Genomic DNA, 22,639 nt, shown 5'->3' on the forward strand with positions numbered 1-22,639 from the left:
ATCGAACTCAAATGTTTGTGTTCTGTTTCAGAACTATAAAAAAAATTATCTAATATTTATGATCTATCATCATTCATCAATGTATATTACATTATTACCTAATGGTTCTGAAACAGAACACTCAGATCTGTTTAATCAGACAGATCGATAGTCAGATGACTCAGATCTGTCTGATTAAACAGATCAAACTCCTATGTTTGTGTTCTGTTTCAGAACTATAAAAAAATTTATCTAATAATGATCTATCATCATTCATCAATGTATATTACCTAATGGTTCTGAAACAGAACACTCATTTGAGTTTGATATGTTGAATCAAATGAGTGTTCTGTTTCAGAACAAAAAAAAAAAAAAAAAAATTTCCACTAATTTTTGTCTGTACATCTTACATCAACTTGAAGGCTGAAGCCATCAACCACAAAAAAAAAAAAAAAAAAAACAAATTACAACAGGAACAAACCCTAATCCGATATATTTGATCAGACAGATCATAGGTTTAGAACTTTGATCTGTCTGATCAAAAGCGATCTAATAACATCTTACATCCGACTTTATTCATCAACCACAAAAAAAAAAACATTACAGAAAAGGAAACAGACCCTTTTGATCAGACAGATCAAAGGTTTATAACTTTGATCTGTCTGATCAAACAGAGATCTGTTACATCTTAATAATAACCAACAGTACATTACATTTCTCAAATCATAAACAAATAACACAAAATAAATAAATAAAAAAACCTATCTAAGATTAGTTCGAAGGCTTAACCGCTTCATTTGATCTTAAAGATCATCGGCGTATACCCATCATGAACTAATCATAACCATAATCTTTAACCAACAGTAGATGATGATGATGTGAACAGAGACTTCGACCAAAGTAATCATAACCATAATCTTTAATAGAAAATCAGAGAGATGATGATGAAAATCTTACCATATTGATGTTTTAACGATGATGATGATGTTTTCTTTTAGAGTCGACCAACAGTAGATGATAAAGATCAGAAGATGTGTTCTTTAGTGACCAAAACGTTTAACCCTAGACAATCATTATGGTTTGAGGGCTGAGGCTGAAAGAGGGAGAGAGATAGGGGTGGAAAGAGAGAGAGAGAGCGCCGGAAACAGAGAGAGAGAGCGGCGGAAGAGAGAGAGAGGCATTAGGGTTCGTAATGAGAGATAGGCATTAGAGTTTTACCTGGGAATTGAGGGGTATTTATAGGCGGGTGAGATTTAATCCAACGGCTGAGATTACATGTAATCTCAGCCGTTGGATTCATTAAAAACACGCGGACATTCGGGCAAACTATCGGGCTACTCATCGGGCTCCATTAACGGGCAAACTATCGGGCAAACTATCGGGCTACTCATCGGGCCGGGCTTCGGACGGGCTTAACGGGCCGGGACTCGGAATTGAGAACCTGTCCGAGCCCGGCCCTATTAGCCCGTTATATCGGGCCGGGCTAACCCGGCTCGGGCTGCTTCGGTCATCGGTCTCCCACGGTTCGGGCCAAACGGGCCGGATCGCGGGTTTCCGGACCGTTTTCCCAGCCCTAACGAGGACCCATCTGGCCTGCCCATAAAATTATCTTCGGTTGGTTCCTTTCCCTCCCAAATCTCCAAAACCAAGAAGGCTACGTCAAAATCTTCCATTTCACGAAAACCCCAATTTCATACATTCTGATCCCTTTAGTAAAAACTAATCCTCCATTATATTTTCCTTTCTCGTTTTTATCTAAAGACCTAATTGATCAAACTAACGATAACGTATTTGGTGAATTTCCCGTTTCAGTTCAGGATTAATTCGCATAAAATTAAGGTTGGTTTCTTCGATCCATTTGAATCTTTGGGTTTTTATTGTTTATTTGATATTATGATTCGTGAATTTTTTTTGGATTCTAGGGTTCCTTTGTTTGAAAATGAATATGTTTGAGACCAATTATCTGACTTAGGGTTCATCATGTTAATTTTGCCTATTGAAAACTAGCTAGATAATTTTAGGCTTTACTCTTGTGAAAACAGGTTAAGCTAATGGTATGTAGTTTTATGGATATCTTGTGATAGAAAATGAAAATTTAGATTGAGATTATGGCATCTAGTTTATGGGTATGTTAATTTGTATTGAATTCTTATATTATGTAGTTAGATTTGATTTTTGGTGTGATCATGAAGGTTTAGGGTACAAGGTTATTATACAATTAGTCATGGGTTCAAAGATGATGGTGATATTAGTGACGATGGTTGTGTATACGACATTGTCGATAATGGTGACTGCAGATGATACAAATACAGTATTCGATCCATGTTCAGATGCGAAAATTCAGAAATCAGATGGATTTAGTTTCGGAATTGTGTTTTCTACAAAAGAGTCGTTCTTTTACAACCAAACACAACTTTCACCTTGTGATAGTCGCCTTTCTCTTTCGGGTAGTGGTGCTCAACTTGCAGTGTTTAGGCCAAAGGTTGATGAGATCTCTCTTCTTACTCTTAACAGCAGCTCCTTCTCTCCGGTAATTTTTTCTTCGTATTCCTTCAAAATTTATAGTCATTATAATTTTTCTAAGATTCTACTCTTCTAACATGAAAAACAATTTGGTATTATGTCATCGTGTTGAGCTCTATATCGTGATTATAATATTATGTTTATGCTCTTGGCTAAGCGGCTGAGAGTGGCCGATCCATCCGAGTAACTCAGAGACTGTATCAGGCTCGGGGAGTAACCTGAGTGGGTGTTAGGTCGAACATCTGACTTAGTTGTTATGTTTGAAACCTCTAGAACTATTGGAGTTATCTTGGAATTATCAGAATGGAATTTCTGGCCTATATTTTGTATGTATTGTATATACAAATATACATATTGATATAAAGGTTATGTCATATAAGATGGTGAAAACTCAGCCGAAACTCATCCGAGGTATTTGGCTCGGAGAGGTGGAGATTAGGGATCGACTCCTCGAAGGGACCGAGTTGGTTCCCTTCTACTACTAGGTTTTTGTTTTTGATGAACTAAAATCTGTATTTTGTGATTAAACTTAGTTTATATCGATCTTTATATGATAATTCTTATTTTATCTAGAGTACGGCGGGTGGGTATATGGTAGCATTTGCCGGACGAAAATATGCAGCAAGGTCACCGCCAGTTTTTGTTGCAGATAACGCCAACATCATTACAAGCTTTACTCTGGTAAACACCATGAACATACAAACACTTTGATATCCACCTTTTCTTCTGTCATGTCTACCATTAAAATTTCAATTCTTCTATGAACAGATACTCGAATTCCAGAGTGGTACGTTACAGAACATGTTTTGGAAGAAAGATGGTTGTGATTCATGTGCTGGGAAATCATCATTCGTGTGTCTTGGCGAACAATGTGCCATAAAAACATCAAACTGTACAAATCAAGATGGTTCTAACAAATGCAGTGTCGGAATTCAGCTGGCATTCTCAGGGACGGATAAGAATTATGAGGTTCTAAATTCGTGGTATGAAGTTAAAAATCTAAGACAGTATTCGCTTTATGGACTCTACTCCGACCTCAGGGATTCAATCACCAACCCATTCAACAGTCTTTTCTGAGCAACTTTTAACGGAAAATGAACTGATTACTGAAATCTATTAATATCCAAGCATGGATTGATTGGTTCGGTTCCGTAGTGTGATATGTTAAGATATACGTGTCGCTGCACTGTTTAGTCTAACTCAATTCATTTATATATTTTTCGTCTCTATACTAATTAATCTCGTTCAATCTAGATTTCATATTGCTTTTAATGTCTAGTTTAACAGAGAGAAAAAAGTCTTATGTGGAAAGAGAAAATGAATTTTATTAACAAAAGAATGATAATTTTCAATTTTACAAAGATCAACAATATATAAATGGAACTAAGTGGGCATTTGAAACCTACAAATAGGGCAGTAGTGACTTGTTTGGAGCCACTGTGTTATACAATCACCATGGAAAACATGAGAACATGGCATCTTTGTCAATCTTAAACCTCTTTCAAACTCTTCCAAACACACACTACAACTCGTATTCATCGAGAATTCATCATTAAATTCGATTTTCTCTAGTCCGTCGATCGACGATTGTGATGCTGAAACCATATTTACTATTGTGCTTGATTCCATCAAAGCTCTGTCAATCTCTGTTTGTTCACCATGAATATAAACATCTGATAAAACCAAATCAATACAAATTCTATACTTACTAATCTTGATCTCCCCATTCTTTGATTCTTGATTGGCAATTAGGGTTGCTATTCCTGCAATCTCCTCTGTTACTCTCAGTTCTGTGAATCGATCATTGAATTGGAAAGAAGAGATATTGGTGCCAATGATTCGACGAAAGGTTGAATAGCGAAGAAAGATCCCTGGGTTTAGACAAAATTTGTTAACAATCATTGTTGGTTCATATAATTCTTGATAAAGATACATTTCTTGATCAATTTCTATAGGTTCGACCATCCATTGGGTTCTCTTGATCAGTCGAATATCAAACTCGAAATTGCAACAATCACTTGTACTTTCTTCTGTTAATTCATCATAACTTGACTCTGATCCTTCTTTTTCACAGTAAAATTGAGTTAAGATATTTTGATGATCAAAGTTGAATGATAAGATGTTTCCTGACATTATTTCAGACCAGTAGAAAGATAGAAAGAGAAAGTTCAACGGTAAGTAAGTAATTGAAATCAAGAAGAAGAAGAAGAAGATTATAGAGAGAGAGAGAGAGAGAGAGAGAAAGAGGGGAAGTTGTAATGAGATTTGGCGCTGGGGATTGATATCTGGGGTTCTATTTATCATCAAGATTCTTGGCGCTTGTTCCAGATATTATGACCGTTGAACAAAACTTCACCCACAAGAATTAGAGATTTCAAAAATTATGACCGTTTTAGCTATCAGTAATAACAATATAAGTCCCGAGTTTTCAAAATAATAACGTTAAACACCAACTATTACAAACATTGAAACATAGATTGATTTTTAGGGTTTGTAGTGTGATATGTTGAGATATTTGTGTAGCTCAAGTGCTCAACTCAATTTATTCATCTTTGTCTATATGCTATATAATCTGGGTCCATCTACATTTCATCGTTGCTTTTAGTGTCTATAGTTGTGTTCTTCATCGAAAATATCATCATTACTTCAAGTGTCTATTGTTATGTCCTTCATCGAAAATAGAAAACAATATTATGTGACAAGAATTAACTTCAGACTATATAGAATTATCTTCAAATAGTTATGTGACAATAATATTATGAAATAAAGCTATTTAGTTTGTGTTGGGGTTTTTAATGCTGCCCAAACTTAATATCTACGTCTTTCAACAAAAAAAAACTGAAATATCAGTTGGTTATGTCAATAAGACTAAAAGAGTTACATTTTTTTGTCGGGTCAAAACAATTTTTTTTTATGAAATAAATGATAACAGATTATGCCTACTTGTGCCTCTTATCCATAAGAACATACGATCAGAGGTGGAGCTACAGGTCGGTTTGGTCGGGCTGCGGCCCGGCTCTTCCCACCTGTAACTTCAATTTAATGTTGAGACTCTGTACTAAAAGTTTGTGACCGTTTGTAGATGGTAAAACGAGTGGATTCTTTCCATTTGGTCGTGAGTTTGAGTTCCCCCTCCTACATATATTTCCCTTTTTCAACTAATTCTTTTAACAAACACCACCAAGCACCAACTACACCGTTAAGTCGCGAGTTCTTTTCTCTATTTTAAGGTTTTATTCATCTTTTTGTATTTAAATTTTAATTAATTCTTTTTAAACACAAATTGTGTCTAATCTTGCTCAAGAAATAGATATGAATTCAATGATGAAGTAATTATGTAGCTTGGGGCACAAAAACTTATACCCCGATGAAGAATCTTTTCCAATTTAAAAGTGAGTTACTACTCTGATCATGATCATGATCATTTTTACAATTCTTTTCTTACATGATATTTGTCAAGTGCATGAATTTTTTATCACTATTAAACTCAATAGCTATTGTCAAGAAATTAAAAAATTATGTGAACTCTTGATATAAATACAACCTGCCCTTACTTTGATTCTTTGCTCCGCCGCTCCATATCATATAATTGGAGCATGTAATGAAAATGTTTCAGTTGGGAATAGTCGGCACATTTGTATAGCAGTCACAATTGGCACATTTTACGTTTCAATACGAATGTACATCTATGAAACTCAATGATTAAATCGTCTATGATGATCTTCGTTTGAAAGAATACATATAGTAAATCATTTAGTCAACGAAACATTGAATTGCAATTGAACCCATTTCAAAACGATATACAAAATTGAATTAAAGTCTCAAACTTTCAGCATGATATCTTTAAATTTTTCAAAATTAAACTAGAGTGGAAAATGTCCAAATCATATTCCTTTCAACGGAAATGAAAATCAGCCCTTTCATCAATTCAACGTGAAAGGGGAAGAATAATTAGTTCAATAATTAGTTATACGGCCTTCCCTACTCATAAAACACATACCCTTGATCTAAACCGTTCGATTATTTCTTTGACTTTTTAATAATAAAACGGTATAACAATCAACGGCTAGATGATAAAGTCCCATACTATTGATGGGTTTTTCTGTTTCTTTTGTACTTGCAAATCTTTGAATAACAGAGACCCAGGAAGAAGAAGAAGAGCTCTTTATCATCTCTGATTTCTCCCAAATCTCTTCTTTTTCCAAAACCCTCTCTACAAATCTCAAGCAAACCCTAATTTTTATAATCCCTGACAACCTCCCCATAGACAACTTGTGCTCAAAATCCTTTTTAATACCCCTAAGCAAACAAGACATGGTGATTCTAGCTCAACCAATTAATGTGAGTAGCAAGGTTCGTCAAGATTTTCTAGAGAAGAAGATGAAGTATTTCTTCAAGGTCATTCTCCCACGGACACTACGAGATCGAAAACTTGTAAGATATCTTCCCATTTTCCTTTACTGTTTTTAGTTCCAATTTCTTTTACTCCTTGTCTACTTTTTCTTCTTTCTGGTCTAAAATTAGTTCTTAAAGTGGTGGGGTTCGCTCCATGGTTTTGAGTTCATCATTTCATATAACAATTTGATTTGGATCGACAGTGAGAGTTGATGAATGATGATATTGAGTCATTAGAAGGATGATTGTACAGTGTTTATTGTTTAATTGATTCTTGAACTATTGTTTGTGGTTTATATGAAGAAAATTTGAGTGATTTTGTGTAACAATTGGAATGCATATTAACAGTAACAAATCCTTAGGAAGTAGATAGAGGTGAACTAGGGATGGAAGATCTCAATCGGTTATTCGAAACCAGTAAGTAGTATATGATTTCCTTATGGATAAGAGGGAATTTTGTCTAAAGAGAGTGACTTTCAAATTTTCTTCGTCAATCAATCTGATTCGGTGGTGGACTGGTGGTTTTCCTTTTCTTCTCAATCGAGAGATGCATCCATCCTTTCTAGCTAGTTACTCACTCGAGCTACCTGTTTCTTGGGTAGTCTCTCCGTTTCATCATGGTTTGTCCTATGCCTGGATTTGGGTTCATTCATTTCATTACGTTTAAGATAGAAAAGAAAAGATTTAGATAGAAAAGATAAGAATCGTATCAAGTAGAGGCCTGTCTCCACTGAATAGATATAGCATTTGTTCGAAGTAAGACTGGAGCACAATAGGTCGAATGATGGGAAAATTGCAGCATTATTAGTTACCCTATATCAGGAGCTTCCTTCTCTTCAACATATGATGTGTTCTTTCCACGGAGCCGTCATTTATACAAAAGACGAGGCAAAAACTCTATTTCAAGGCACTTGGATTGCCCCCTCAACCCTTCAGACAAATAAAGATAGAACTCCTGAATTCCTTTCAGGTGTCAGGGCATCAATTTGTTGAGCGACTTTGGCCTGTAATAGTAACACATTGGAATCTTCAGGAGACTTTTACGACATAATTAGATGGGGGCAGTATAGTAGTAAGTCCTAATATTTATCGATTCACAGAAATAAGTGCACTGTTTTAGCGCTGAAGATGTTGTGGGACTTTAGGAAGAGTTTCTAGATAGACGGAGACCATTTGAGCTGCTCGACCTAGGCCTAAGGTAAGGCAGAGGTGGTTCCCCTAGCTCTCCTTGAGACCTGGAATTCCTCAACCCAAGAAAAGGAGGTGGGAACTAAGTTACTCGACCAAAGGGAGGAGATGAGCTTGCGAATCAAAGAAGGAAAGAGAACTCGAGCTTAGAAATCAGGATCGGGATAACCGGATCAGAAACGTTTTCTTATGGGAGTTAACTTCCTCGGCTGATGATAGGGACTTGAAATCAATCTGAAGTAGACATTTCGACGAGTTAGACAACTGAGATTTTGGGCACCCACCTCAAGATTAGTGCAAAAAACCCTTTATCCTTTAAAACTCCCTTGTGATTATTTAATGATTTAATCCACTAATTTATCATGTAAAATGTATATCACTGTTAGCTCCCAAACTTTATACCCTTCACATCCATTTTTGTCACTGAAAACGTGGTTCTATGGGTATATTGCAGGAGATTCCATCGGATTTCGTGCAAATCCATGGAAAGACAATATCTAATTATGCTGTTCTCAAGGTTGGAAATGGTGTTTGGAAGGTCGAAGTGAAAAAAACTGATGGCAAAATGTGGTTCAAGAACGGAATGAAGGGGTTTTTCGAGTATCACTCTATATGCTGTGGGTTCTTTTTAATTTTCAAATACAAGGGAAACTCAGAGTTTCATGTCCGTATACTAGATCGTTCTGCTATTGAGCCAGAATTTCACATAGATTTTGACTCCTTCAAGGAAGTAAATAACGGTGAAGAAGGATATGAGAAGTTTCCAAATCATAGAGAAGAAGAGGAAGATGACTCAGTTGAAATCCTCGGTGTTTCCCGACGCATAAGTCCTGCACATGAGATCGATAGTGATGATGGATATGAATGGAATCCACAACATTTGACTAGGTCTCCTCTTAGGTTTGATTCAGGCAAGGGAAGTCGCTCCGTTAACTCCAAAGGTGATCAAATAACTCGCTCTAGTATTCCATCATCAGATATTCATTTCATGTCATTATAAATGTTTTGATTATACTTGATCAATACAGATAAGGGTCCTGCTACACAACGAGGACCGAACGTGCCTGTCCGTGGTAGATGTCTGGACTTAACGTATGCTACTCGTGTGGTGAAGAAAATAGCAAACCAGAAACACGAAAAAGCATGTCAAGAAGCTATTTCCTTCAAACCTAAGAATCCACACTTCAAGGTTATAATGCAACCTACTTATGTAGAAGGCAAGTTTGCTCTGGTAAATTTCCAAAACACACTTCACCATCAAATTTCTACATTTCACAACTTGGGCTAAATTGGTTTTCATTGACATTCAATATTATTTATACATAATCATGATATTGATCTAGCAAGATGTTCTTATTTGTGCAGAATATACCATTCTCGTTCATGAAGCGATATGTAGGAGTTGGAATTCATGATATGATACTTATTACATGTGACGGAGAATGGACTGTCGAATGCCATATGTACGCGAGTAATGTCTGCAAACTATATAGTTGGCGAGCATTTTCGAAAGAAAATTATCTACGAGTAGGAGATGTTTGTGTTTTCGAGGTGATCGAGGCAACAGATCTTCGTTTTCAGGTTTCTATTTTCTATAACTAGTATGCCGGTGGTGTGGGATAGTTGAAATTTGAACTTTTCTATGTCTGAATTGGTAACTTACACTAAAAACTGTTCTAAATCATTCAAGTAGTTGTTATATAGTAAAGTATACGGATTCTGATTCTCAGTTGTGAAGTTTTACTATATAAATATTATTAGAACTTTATATTTTGATTATGGAATTCTCTCCTCACTATCCTGACTGGTTTCTTTATTGGGATCATGTTGCTTCAAATTTTCATTGAATTTGCTAAACCATGTCTTTAATTTATTCATATACATACAACAACTAAGAATTTTGGGTTAGTAGCTAATACCTTCATTCGAATTCAATTTCTTTATGATGTTCGAACACCTCTTGTTTCTGTGATAAACCCGATTCTTACTGATGGTGGTAAAGTGCTTAAATTCAGTTACAAAAAAATTCCCTGGTGCTATCGGCGAAGTTTGTCGGATCATGGACCATTCGCGTCTGGTCTGTCAACCCATCTCCCCCAGCAGGTAGATATCAACAAGGCTTAACCTTACTCCAATGGAGGTTGCTAAACCTATTAATACTGATCCCATCTGAGCCATTGCCAACAAAATGAAGTCAACCTCACAGCCTAAAGATCATTCATATACAGCCTGATCTCTCCCTAGCTATGGCTCTCGATTCTCTCAGCCTAGCTGTGACGCCCCAAGTCGGCAAGCCCTAGCAGTTAACGATATTGTCCTCGTATTTGTGGGCTTCAGCCTGAGGTGGTAAAAAGTTGAGACAATATCAGTTCGGGGCGTCACATTAGCTTAAAATTTCTATGGTAAAAGGAAGGATCAGAATGTTAATTTCTTAAGATTAAAACGGAATTAACCCTTACAACAAATATACTGCTATATGCATTTTCTTTTGAAATGGTTGATCCACCTCATTAGTACTTATTATTCTGTAGTTTGAAATAACTTGTGCACTTGGTGTATATACTTGGCATCAATAGAATAACTCACTTTTAACATGTTAGGAATTTAAAAAAATTAACAATTATATGCGAAAAACGTAGATTTTTTCAGAAAATGATACTAAAATCCATTTTATTTTCACAAAATAGACAATTAGCCCTCGTTCGGCAAAAAAACAGACGATAAGTCAAAATTTATCTTACTTTTAGGCAAAATTAATGGAGAAAGGATTGTAATTGACCGACAGTCAAAAACCAATTTTTTCTCTGGATCAAAATACTCCTCTACTTGTGAATCCTGTGAATTTTCGCAACGCATTATGATTGTTAATAATGTATTATGAATTGTCTCATTTTCTTTTTATAATCACTCGTAACGACGTTCATAAATCACTATGGCAGATATCATATTTTGTTCTTCTACTTGAATTACAATACTGTTTTTCTTTTTAGAACATTTTTTATTTCTCATACAGTACAAAAAGAATATGTTATGCACAACACGATATACTTGTCCATAATACATTATGAACAGAAACATTCATATTCATTTTTAAAGTTTTCTTCTCGTTTCGAAAATCCCAAATTTTGTAGTATTACACATTATGAACTATTACAATACGTAAATATTTGTTCACAATTGCATTATTCCCTACCACTCGTTTTTTAAAAAGATAGATGGACAAAAATATCATTTCGTTTGTAGATCTCCTGCTTATTTTTCTACTGAGAGAGTCGGACACATTTATGTTCCTAAAATGGACTTTTGGACCAAAGCTCAACCTTTTTAATGGTCGTCATGGAAAACGAGCATCACTCCTTAATCATGATTATTTTTTCGGTAATTGCTCGAACTTTGAAATTTTCTTTTCTAAATTCGGCAATCTCTCCTTTTTACTGTTAACCCGCCCTCACTCTCAGCGCTCCCGCAGACTGGTGCAGTCTGAAAGCACTCGGATTGGGCATCATCTGTGTTTGGTTTGAACAACATAGACTACGCCCAGTCGGCTCAGACCGCATTGTCCGTGGGCCTCAGATTGCTCGGTCCGAGGCCCCCTAGTGTCCCAAGAGAAGGGCGTACCATTAGCAAAAAGATGAGCGCCTAGAGAGGTATATAATGTACTAAGTAAGGAGGTGGTCCCAGCATGATTTTCTGTTGTTCTGTTTTCTGCAGGTGGAGAAAGAGAGAGAAAGGGCGCTGGACAAATCAGGTTGCCAGAAGGATGGAGATTGGAAGACCTGATAAAAACACACACCTCTAGTGAGAGAGAGAGAGAGAGAGAGAGAGAGAGAGAGAATTTGAGAAATTGAGGATAGGTGGTGAAATGGAAGAAGAGAAGGGAGTTAGTACTTCAAAAGGAACTTCTTCAGCTATCTTCATTACAATTCTATCACAAGGATTTCAGTACCGTCTGGTATTATTCTTCTTTTTCTTATTCCTAAATTGTTATAGTCTCTGTTTTCCTAAATTGTTTTTGGGTCTGACTCGGAATAGTCAAAAATCAACTTTTTTTTGTCTGACTCGTCAAAATGGTTGATCGAGGTTAATTTTGGGTCTGATTAATTTTGGCTGACTCGTCTGAATGGGGTAAATTTTGGATCTGACTGAGACAATAAGAACAAAAGACACCACATTACTAGAGCTATAATGAATTCATTTTGCCTGACTTGTCAAAATGGTTGATCGAGGTTAATTTTGGGTCTGATTAATTTTGTCTGACTCGTCTGAATGGAGCTGATTTTGGATCTGACTCAGACAATGTGAACAAAAGACGCCACATTACTGAAGTTGTATGAATTCATTCCACTCAAAATGCTCACAATCAGTTGTTTTGTTTCTGCAGCGGATCCCATCATCCTTAAGCGAGCAGTTACCGAAATCATCTCAACTTGCAATTCTGAAGGGTCCGAGTGGTAAATTTTGGCATGTCAAACTGAATGTAACTAGAGAAGGATTGTTTTTTGAGGATGGTTGGGCAAACTTTGCAAAAGACAACTCCTTGCATATATTTGATTGTTTGTTGTTCAACTACAAGGGTAGTATGCGCTTTAGTGTCAAAATCTTCAATATAAAAGCATGCGAGCGAGAGGAATCTTTTTATGCCGAACCTTCTCAAGGTTCGACCTATGGAAGACCACCTAAACATGTCAAAACAATGAATCTTGGTACAAAAGAGAAGAATTATTATGACTCCAACAATCTCACCCCTCAACGTTTCGAGAAGTTATCGATGAAAGGTAAGACTGAACCAGAAAGCTTGGGTTCGTACGATTTGTTGAATCCATTACGAGGTAAAAGCTTCTTCCTAGCCTATTTGTTTTTCTTCCTAACATTATTGCCAATCGATATATGTGTATTGTTTCTGTTTTCCATGAAAGGGCTCATATATAGTATATATTTTTTTAACTTGTCGTTTTGATTTGAATATAAAGAGCTTTTGACGGTTCTTGACAATAGAGTTGTAGTTTCATTTTTGTGTTATATGATGTTGCCTAATGATATTCTTTTTTTACACAACTATCTCTGCTTGAAGCCCAAAGTATTCCATGGGTACCTATAGGATAGCCCCAATTCCCACCCTAATTCGTCCAACTAGGATCGTCCTTAATCTTAGTTGGCCTTTTTTTTCTCGTTGTCTGCAACTAACGATTCTGAAGCGGCGAACTTTATCATTTCCCATTTTCAAGTAATCGTTTTCTGTATGAGCAGGTCTATCAGCATCATCTTCTAAACTGAAGGGACCTATGGTAAATACAACGATAGAAATGAAGGAACGAGCCTACTATTTTACGTCTAATTTCCCGTTCTTCGTAGCTAATCTGAGGAAATCAAGCGTGGCTCAGCCATTTCATTTGGTGAGTTGGTAACCATGACTTTTGTATGTTTTGTTTGACGACCCATAACCATTTATGTCCACTATGTATCATTGAATTTAGTATTATGCTACAACGATAAATTTTGGTTATCCTTTGATAGTAGATATTAGTGTAGAGTGAATCTCATGTGCTGAGACCATGATTCTTGTTTAAGCGAATGATCTAAGTTTGTGAACACTTCAAGGATCTTGATTTTGTCTGTTCTTTATACAACTTATTGGTACCGATGACAAGCTTCTAATCTTCACAACTTCGTCTAGTTCCTAAAAGATAATACAATTTTGCAGAATATACCGATTGATTTCGCAAGAGAACATGTTCCTAGAGACTTGGGAATGCTGGAGCTACGAAATGAACAAGGAAACAAATGGAAGGTGAAAGCCTTCAATGATTCACGGGGATATGTTGTATGTTCAAAGTTGAAATCATTTATGAGCGAAAATTATCTAAAGGTAGGAGATCACTGTGTATTTGAGCTTGTGGAAAACTTTTTGATGAATGTTCACATCTACAGATGCTAAAACAAGAGTAGTCGTTATAAGATACTTATTATATGTGATAACCGTTAAGACATTTAAGTTGTGTTCTTATCATTGTGTGCTCCTGTTGAACTTTCTTATGTTAGCCCTAGCTCTGTTAATGTGAGTTTGAAACTATATATCCTTATCTTCACTTCCAGATCCTCCTCCTTTTATACACAATTTTACGTGGAAGAAGGATATCCAGTGTTAAATTGAAATCTTTGTGATCAACTTCAAGACAAACAGAGAGATGAACTCAATTCTTTTGCAATTTTTTTTTCTGCTTTGTGATGCTTGTATTTGAAATTCAAGATTTGGTTGTTTTAGGGCCTTATGATACCTAATAGATCCTGATTTACGGACGATTTTTTTTACTTTGTCAATCTTTTTCCCAACTTAATCTTGTGATTATTTCTCCTCTTCAACAAACTTCTAACAGGGGGTTACAAAAAAAAAACTGTCATAGGGACAATAAAAGAAAAAGTTGAAGCCTTCTTGGTTGGGTCCATAACAGAGGTTCTTTCTGTTTTTTATTTAAAGATTTAGGTCAACTACCAATTACACACATATGGTTGGTTGCATTTCTATGGAGTCTTGATTGTTTTGTCTTTGGTGTTATTCTCTTCATGGTGGGTGATTTCAAATACACTGTAGTTCTCATGCAAGAATATTAAACCAACATCAGAAAGAGAGATTTAGCCATATGGTCCATCTCTTTTGCACCATTCAAGCGGTTTATCTATTGTTGCGAAGTCATTTTCACCGTGAGTTGCGACTTGTGATGAGTTTTGCACCCGAGCTGAAGTCTTTATCAGTCGAAGTTGATTTTCATTCAAATCAAGGCAAGTTAAAGTTTTTAAAACCCTATTTTCATTTTCTCTCCAAGTCGAACACTTCAAACATTCTGTGTATGTACGTGACAGATCGAAAAGACGATGTTCGACAATCAAGAAGAATTCAGAATAGATGAAGATATTCCAAGATATATGAAAATACGTAATATTTGCGTTTGAGTGAATCCCGTTCATTTTTAATTAAAATCAAACGTATCTCTTATTGGGCTATAAGTGGAGAGTGGTAATGCAAATCCCCTCGTATACTACCATAACATGTAGCTAAAAATGTCCCTGAGCCCTGAGGTCAAGCAATAAAATCATGACCCCTAAATCAGCATAATAACAATTATGATTTTAAGGCAAAAATAGAGTTTCCAAATAAAAATGGTAAGGGTCCCCATTGATAATTCAAGAATGAATTTCTATATCTTCAAATCTTACTACAATTATCATTTCCACATATGGAAGATTTTAATAGCTCTCCAAAAAAGTCTAGTAAATATTAATTAGATCCCTAAAAGTCATATCAAAAATTGTTTTCTCTTGTGATAAGATAGTGTCAATGAGAAATTAGCCCTTACACCACTCAAACCTTCTTCATAAACCTAAATTCCATCAATCTTCTGGTTCAAAAAATGGGGAGAAATTCCATCACAACCACTAGTAAGAAACCAACCTTTTTTAAAGTCTTGATAGCTGCTGATTTTGATCAGAAACTGGTAATCTCATTTACCCTTTTTCTTTTTCTAAAATTTTGTTTTTTCTTGAGTAGCATTTTTTTGTTTCATTTGGAAAATCAATTTGATCATGCAAATTTATTAGGGTTTATGAAACTGATGAGAAATTTTTATCATGTAGCGTATATGTCCAGATTTCATTGAACATTTCCATGGGAAAATACCCTCAAAATCCATCCTTGAAGGTCCTAATGGAAAGGCATGGCCTATACAAGTGAAAAGAATTGACAATGATTTGTGTTTCTATGATGGTTGGGAATTCTTTGTGAGATTCAATTCTCTTGAGTTTGGGGATTTCTTAGTTTTCAAATACTATGGGAATTCGAAATTCAAAGTGAAAATTTACGGGAAAAATGGCTGCGAAAAAAACGCGAATTTGAATCATGAAGAACAACAAAAACAAGGTAAATGAATCCCCAAATAAGTTTTTTTGAGTTATACCAACTATAAGTTATGAGGATCCAGTATTTGTTGTCTATGTTTCTTATTGAACTTTCGTAGTGATATTGCTTTTCCATGATACTAATTAAGTTATTTGATGGTTAAGAAACTTCGGGAGATGAGGAAGAAGAATGTGAATTGAATCGTATATATCGGTTGCATTATGTGTCGAAGAGAAGAGAAGTGAGTAAGGCAGAAGAAAACAGAGCACTTGAGTTGGCAAAACGTGCATCGGCTACTTGTAAAAATCCACATTTTCTTAAAGTCATGAAACCTTCATATGTATCCCACAGTTTCTATATTGTAAGTTTCTCTTTTCACTAGTTAAGCAATTGGTCTCTGTACTCGGGCTTGGCCGGGCTATACCGCGCCCTGAGACAGTAAAGTTACTCAGGATAAACTCGACTGAATATATCATGACTTGATGGTTACTCGAGATATGGAAGGCTTTGGGACTGGGGTAAGCTATGGGTTGGTCTAGCCAACATCCATAGCTCAATGAATCACGAGTTACTTGTGAGTCCCGTGAATGTAGCAACACTTTGTCGTTTCATTCCAAGTTAGTGGCGGCCAACTTGGGCTTGCAACTCGAGGTTGGAACTCAGGGTCATATTTAATTGGTTTAGCTAAGTAGTAGGGCTTGGAACTCAGGCACGCCACAATCATGTCTGAGACCCGAGCCAGCCAACTGTGTCAAAAGTCACTCACACCGAATTGGTTGTGACTTGAGTTACCTAACAGCTGAATCGTGAGCGATACTACCTAGTTAGGAAGGGAACTAGAGGACTCTTATTTATTCTCAAGACTTCTAGTGTTTGTTACGTTTTGTTATTGTTTGTAATCACCATTACAATTTTATTTCTTACAGGGAATCCCTAAGTCCATGTTGGAATATCTACCTCGAAAAAACGAAGAAGTAATCCTTAGCTTGGGAGGCAAGAGATGGCCAGTGAACTACTTCTATAACAAAATTCGTTCAAATTCTAAAATTTCTGGTTCAGGGTGGGCGAAATTTATACTCGAAAATAACTTGGAAGTTGGGGATGTTTGTTTGTTCGAGTCTTCAACTCAAAAGCAGCGCAAATCTGTCCTCAATATTCGTATCTTTCGTGTTGTTGAAGAAGAGATAGTTCCACTTAAAATAGTCAGAGTTGGCAAAAAAGAAAACTAAAGCATCCAAACAGGCGTAAAAGTAAGAGCTCCTGAGTGCGAAAATGTAAGCCTGCAACTTTTGTTGGTAGATTATCTTTTTTTTTGTGAGCAACACGATTTTAATTATCGAATCGTCTTGGGGGCTATATGCAATCTGTAGGTGTATTTTCTGTTTTCTTGGTCTTTAATGAATTCCCTGCAATTTATTTGATGTTTGTTTTCTTGGTCTTTAATGAATTCCCTGCAATTTATTCTCAAAACCAGGTTTGAGAATCAGATTCAATATTTGATAGTGACCTAAATGTTTCTAATGGTGAGATAGAATATATAGACAAGTTGAAAGGTTGAAATGGATTTAGAAAAAAAAAAGTACAAGCCTATTATTCGTCATATGCAAATAACATATTTTGCTTGCTGTAATTTTCGATTTACAAAAACTGTTACATTACTTACAAATAGCGGATATGTTGAATCGCTCTCACGGTCTCACCCTTAGCTTTAGACACAATATGAGACCCTGCTGTTACACTGGAAATAAGTGCCATAGACTTTGGTACTTTGCTCACTGATCTACCTTATCTTTTAACCTAGTCTCTGAAAATTGTTGGGAGAATTTCATTTTAAGCAACTCAGCCCGTTTCACTACTAAAAATTGAACAACTCAATTTTTGCCTTTCTTTTAACTTGTTTTGTCAAGAAATGTTTGTCTATGTTTTTAAGTTTCAAATTTAGTCAATTTGAAAAGCTCGAAGTACCACCTAGGATATTTAGAGTTATAAATTCTTTCTCTAAGAGCATCTCCAATGCCAAACCAAAAAGTAAATATTATTTGTATTATGTTATTATGTGTCGAGTATTGAGATCCTCTTTCTTCGATGACGTTATTGAGATCTTCGATTCAAGAGACACCTCCAGTGCAACACGTTAAAAACTTAACAATTACTTAGGTGTCATTTCCTGAATATTGTATTGATGGACAATTGAGATATTCAAGAAAGATCTCAGATTTTGAATTTCTTCTTGAAACATCTTAAAATTGAATTCTGTTACACTCATCTTAAGACCCAAATTTAGTTTTGCATTATAGAGAGTTTTTTGTAAAAAAAAACCTCAAAAAAATTTAGACGGACACTTAGAGTTTTCCGACTCGAGTCTTGCAGTGGAGATTCTCTGATGCAAAACTCAACTGAGCCTCGTATTTAACGAAACCGTAAAAGTGAGGGTGAATAGATGAATTGGTCATCATTGAGGGGTAAAGGGCAAAAGTCGTTGTAGTACGATAGTTCGTTGGGGACTGCGCCAAGCATTTATAACTAGGAGGGCACGTTAGGAATTTCAAACGGACTCTAATTGGGAGTTTCAGTATTTCATGATAATAACTTTCCAACTTCACTAAAATTATTACTCATTATTAATGGAAACTCACTGTGGCAATCACTTTTAGGCATATAAAACCCTAAAAATAGAAAAGCTAGTCTTCAAGTCTTCTTAACTCTGTAAAATTAAAAAGTAAGGGAAGATGACAAGGAGGAGTAAGGTGAAGTCCACAATCAACAACTCAAGAAGTCCATCTTTCTTTAAGGTCTTGGTTGCTGATGATTTTAATGAAAAACTGGTAAAACCAATTACCCTTTTTCAAGTTCTTCTATTTTAGGTTTTTTAAAGTGATATTGTTTGTTTATGGTGAAATTGTATGAAACAAAAAGATCTGCCAAATTTTTTTTGACCCAAGTTTTAAAATCTTGAAATTTTGACTTGCTTGATATAAATCTTGTAAAACAACTAGTAATACTTAGTTAGATGTTTAGAGAGAATAGGAACAATTAGGTTATATTTTAGATGTTTCAACTATGTATGAAGTTATTGTGATGATTAAACTGAAATTTTGCTTTTATATCGAATAGCGAATACCACAGAGTTTTATTGAACATTTCGATGAGAATTTACCAGTTGAATCAATTGTTACATGTCCTAATGGAAGATCATGGACAATACAAGTAAAAAGAATTGACAAAGACTTGTGTTTCTATGATGGTTGGGAAACCTTTGTGAATGACAATTCTTTAGAATTCGGGGATTTCGTGGTTTTTAAATACTGCGGAAATTCGAAGTTTAAAGTCAAATTCTATGGGAGAACTGGCTGTGAAAAGGATGTCACTAAATCTGACAAGGAGCTTGTAATGGCCGAAAATAAGAAACGAGAACCTGGTAAGTTGGAGATCTTGATTTGAAGTTTCAAGATAAGATGTAGTTTTAGTTTTGAGGATGACTAATCGATTTGTTTCTTGATCAAGAAAATGGTACAGATGATATAATAGAAATAAATGATGATGATGACGACGACGATGATAATATAGACAGTAGGCATCGAATGCAGTTTGTATCGAAGAGAAGAAAAGTCACTGATGCAGAGAAAAATAGAGCATATGAACTGGCTACAAGTGCAGCTGCTTCTTGTGAAAAGCCACATTTTTTTACAGTCATGGCACCCTCAAATGTCTCCTACTGTTTCTATCTGGTAACTGTCTTAACTCGTTTAATCTTCTCGTTTCTAAGCTCCAAATCTCGATCGATTACAATTTTTGTTTGGTATATTTAGCTATAGATTTTACTGTTGTCTAAATGATTCAGAATTTCTCTAAATCTTGAATGTCGAATCAAGATTGTTTCTTGAACCAAGTTTTTATTAGAATCTAACCTTGTTTAGGGGTAAAAGTGATGTGAATCGACTTGACATGCTCAAGCCCACTCTCGACCAAGCCCCACCGACCCAAGCTAGAAGAAGAGTCCAATTCGATATATTATACATAGAAATACAAATTGATCCTTCCCATCATCTTGATTTGATCTCTTGCAGATAGTCCCATTTGACATTGCTAGCAAGTATCTTTCTGGCGTAAGTGAAGATATCATCCTTAATTTCGAAGGCAAGAAATGGACTGTTAAGCACTATTACTACAAATTCAAGTCAAGAGCAGCCATTTGTGGTGCAGAATGGATTAAATTTGTACAAGAAAACAACTTGGAAGTGGGAGATGTGTGTGTATTCGAACGTGCTACTCGAAAGATTAACAGAACATTTGTATTGAATGTTCAAATATTTCGAGTTGTAAATGAGTTGGTTCCACTGAAAAGGGTCACGAGTGGGATGATGATTAAGAAGAAGGAAGGTGAAAGTTGCACGACTGTATCAGTGAAAAGAAGAATACATCGATACCCAAGTCGAAATCTACAGAATAGTAGCTCACTGAAAGGCTGAGCTAAAACAATAATGAAGAAGAAGAAGATAACAATGGGGTTGCTGCATGAGTAATTGAGAGTGAATTATGTATCTACTAATTCTGCCCTTATGTAAGTTCCCTGTATCAACGTTTTTTAGAAAGTGTAGTATGTCAAATGAACTTTTCGATCTTTTTTCTTCTTTTTTTGCAACAAATGAACTTTTCGATCTTTTTTCTTTAGAGAAGAATGAGCTACTAAAGAAAGCGAGAGCGACGTTTGAGAGAGAGAGAGATTGGAGGTGTCGGAATGACGGGAATACTGGTCGGTCATTCCTTCAACCATCATGTAGATCAAGAGGCCACCGAGCAGTAAAAAGATGAATAATTGATTTGTATCCAAAACATTTACTGTCACCTACGGATGGAAACTTGGGAAGAGGGTTAAATGGATTAAGGGATAAGATTGCAAGTTCACAAGCGAAAAAATAACCTAGATCCTCAGTAGTGTGGGATTGCAAGTTCACAGCAAGATGTCATATCATAGTTCACAACCACCCATAGTAAAAACAATATTGAAAAACAGATGTCCAAGCAAAAGTCCATAACACACTAAATTCCACCAATATAAAGAACAAAATATCCGAAGAAGTTGGCTCAACCAGAGCCTCATTACAATAGAGCTAGCTCAAGAAGTTGCTAACCAGTCTTGAAGGATAAGGTAAACATCAAGAAATTTACATATGAAATCGTCAAGCTTGAGATTCAGAAAAAACCTAGTGATGGGCTTCATGGCAAGCTTGATCTTCTTATAGTAGTTAACTTAAATACAATATCCGTTGTGTTTTTTATTTGTTGTTGAAAAATATCAATTGTAATTTGTGTTGATCATCTGAAACAGACAAATATCTCCTACCCTGAGACCGTTGTCGGCTGCAAATGCATGCTACTTGTATAACTTAGCGACAGCTTCATACATATGACATTTTGCTGCCCATGTTCTCCCGTTCGAAACAAGGTTGATGACTCGATTTTCAGTACCAATGTAGCGGTTCATTAATTGGAATGGGAAGTTATGCACAAGTATGACTTATTGGATTAAGAAGTCAATATCATATTAAAAAAGAAGTTGGGTAGTGGATCAAATAGAAAACATATTGTGCAGTATTTTCATGTGATTGGGGCTTACCAGAGCATGCTTCTCCATTATATAAGTTGGTTGCATAATGATCTTAAAGGAAGGATACACGGATTCAAATTCAGGGGCATGGCAGTCCTCTTCTTGTTTCATGGCAGTCCTCTTCTTCTTTTTTATGTTTTTTTGCCGTGTTAGACACAGATACTTGTATCTAATACTCGGGGACTCGTCGTAGTCACTTCAATGACCGTAATATGAGATTTTATATGTTTTGTGTACATTCACAAAATCATGTCCAATAAACAGAGTTCCACCCTGCATTAATGAAATTTGTGCCCATGTATTTGTAGAACCACTAAAGATTGTTAGGTACCGTGTAGGAATATAGGATACCTCGTGACTTGTCAAATAACAAAACCAGATTCAGATCCATGTTTCACATCGAACGACTACCCCATGGTCGAAATCAATAATCTAAAACAGGATTTCCCCGCCAAGATATTTTGAACTTCTAATATAGTGACATTTTTCATGCCAAAAGTAAGTTCATACTAGAACCAAATATCCTTGTTATTAGGTGTTTTCGGCTGGTCAGGATTGCAGCTCAGACGTCTCCAGACATTGAGAGATAGATTCCAAATCATTGTTGTGTTTTGCTCCAACACTTTCTACATTGACAACTTTACGTGGTATGCCCATTCCTCTTGTAGAAAACGTACCCACAATGAATTGCTTATTATCATCGCAAATTCATATCCGAAGACTAAAACTCAGCTTTCTTCAAGGACTGATCTTTCAAAAAGATCGCTCAACCATCCTTCCGACGACATTCACTTGTAGAAAACGTACGCACAATGAATTGCTTATTATCATCGCAAATTCATGTCCGAAGACTAAAACTCAGTTTTCTTCAAGGACTGATCTTTCAAAAAGATTGCTCAACCATCCTTTAGATGCATGTCAACATTAGTTGAGTTTGCTTTGACATATCAATGAATACCACTTGGACCAACTAAGTAGCTATTTAAAGTGATTCTTTGGCAAAGTGTTTGAAAAAACTATCTGGAATCCGATTCAAAATCAGAAAAAAAATGTTT

General features: G+C 35.8%; 3 protein-coding genes across 3 annotated transcripts; all 3 read left to right on the top strand.

Moving 5' to 3' along the window:
• The first annotated feature begins 1,555 nt into the window (after window positions 1–1,555).
• On the top strand, window positions 1,556–3,741 carry LOC147533039 (uncharacterized). Its single transcript, XM_086650958.1, has 4 exons — window positions 1,556–1,818; window positions 2,172–2,509; window positions 3,076–3,183; window positions 3,271–3,741. The coding sequence occupies exons 2-4, from the start codon at window positions 2,204–2,206 to the stop codon at window positions 3,577–3,579; spliced, it is 723 nt and encodes a 240-aa protein (XP_086507084.1). The 5' UTR covers window positions 1,556–1,818; window positions 2,172–2,203; the 3' UTR covers window positions 3,580–3,741.
• A 2,919-nt stretch (window positions 3,742–6,660) lies between these two features.
• Window positions 6,661–20,583, top strand: LOC147533040 (putative B3 domain-containing protein Os03g0621600). The gene is made up of 11 exons (XM_086650008.1): window positions 6,661–6,936; window positions 8,540–9,026; window positions 9,114–9,316; window positions 9,451–9,666; window positions 12,467–12,914; window positions 13,333–13,478; window positions 13,787–14,015; window positions 17,347–17,450; window positions 19,091–19,394; window positions 19,481–19,704; window positions 20,044–20,583. The coding sequence occupies exons 1-11, from the start codon at window positions 6,817–6,819 to the stop codon at window positions 20,443–20,445; spliced, it is 2,883 nt and encodes a 960-aa protein (XP_086506134.1). The 5' UTR covers window positions 6,661–6,816; the 3' UTR covers window positions 20,446–20,583.
• Window positions 15,077–17,397, top strand: LOC147533041 (B3 domain-containing protein REM16-like). Its single transcript, XM_086650959.1, has 4 exons — window positions 15,077–15,575; window positions 15,715–15,997; window positions 16,141–16,337; window positions 16,903–17,397. Exons 1-4 carry the CDS (start codon window positions 15,492–15,494, stop codon window positions 17,203–17,205), a joined length of 867 nt encoding a protein of 288 aa, XP_086507085.1. The 5' UTR covers window positions 15,077–15,491; the 3' UTR covers window positions 17,206–17,397.
• Window positions 20,584–22,639: the final 2,056 nt, after the last annotated feature.

This window comes from Eschscholzia californica, unplaced genomic scaffold, assembly GCF_041429995.1.
Source record: "Eschscholzia californica isolate CP2 unplaced genomic scaffold, dmEscCali1.0.p SCAF_6, whole genome shotgun sequence".
NCBI classification, from domain to species: domain Eukaryota; kingdom Viridiplantae; phylum Streptophyta; class Magnoliopsida; order Ranunculales; family Papaveraceae; genus Eschscholzia; species Eschscholzia californica.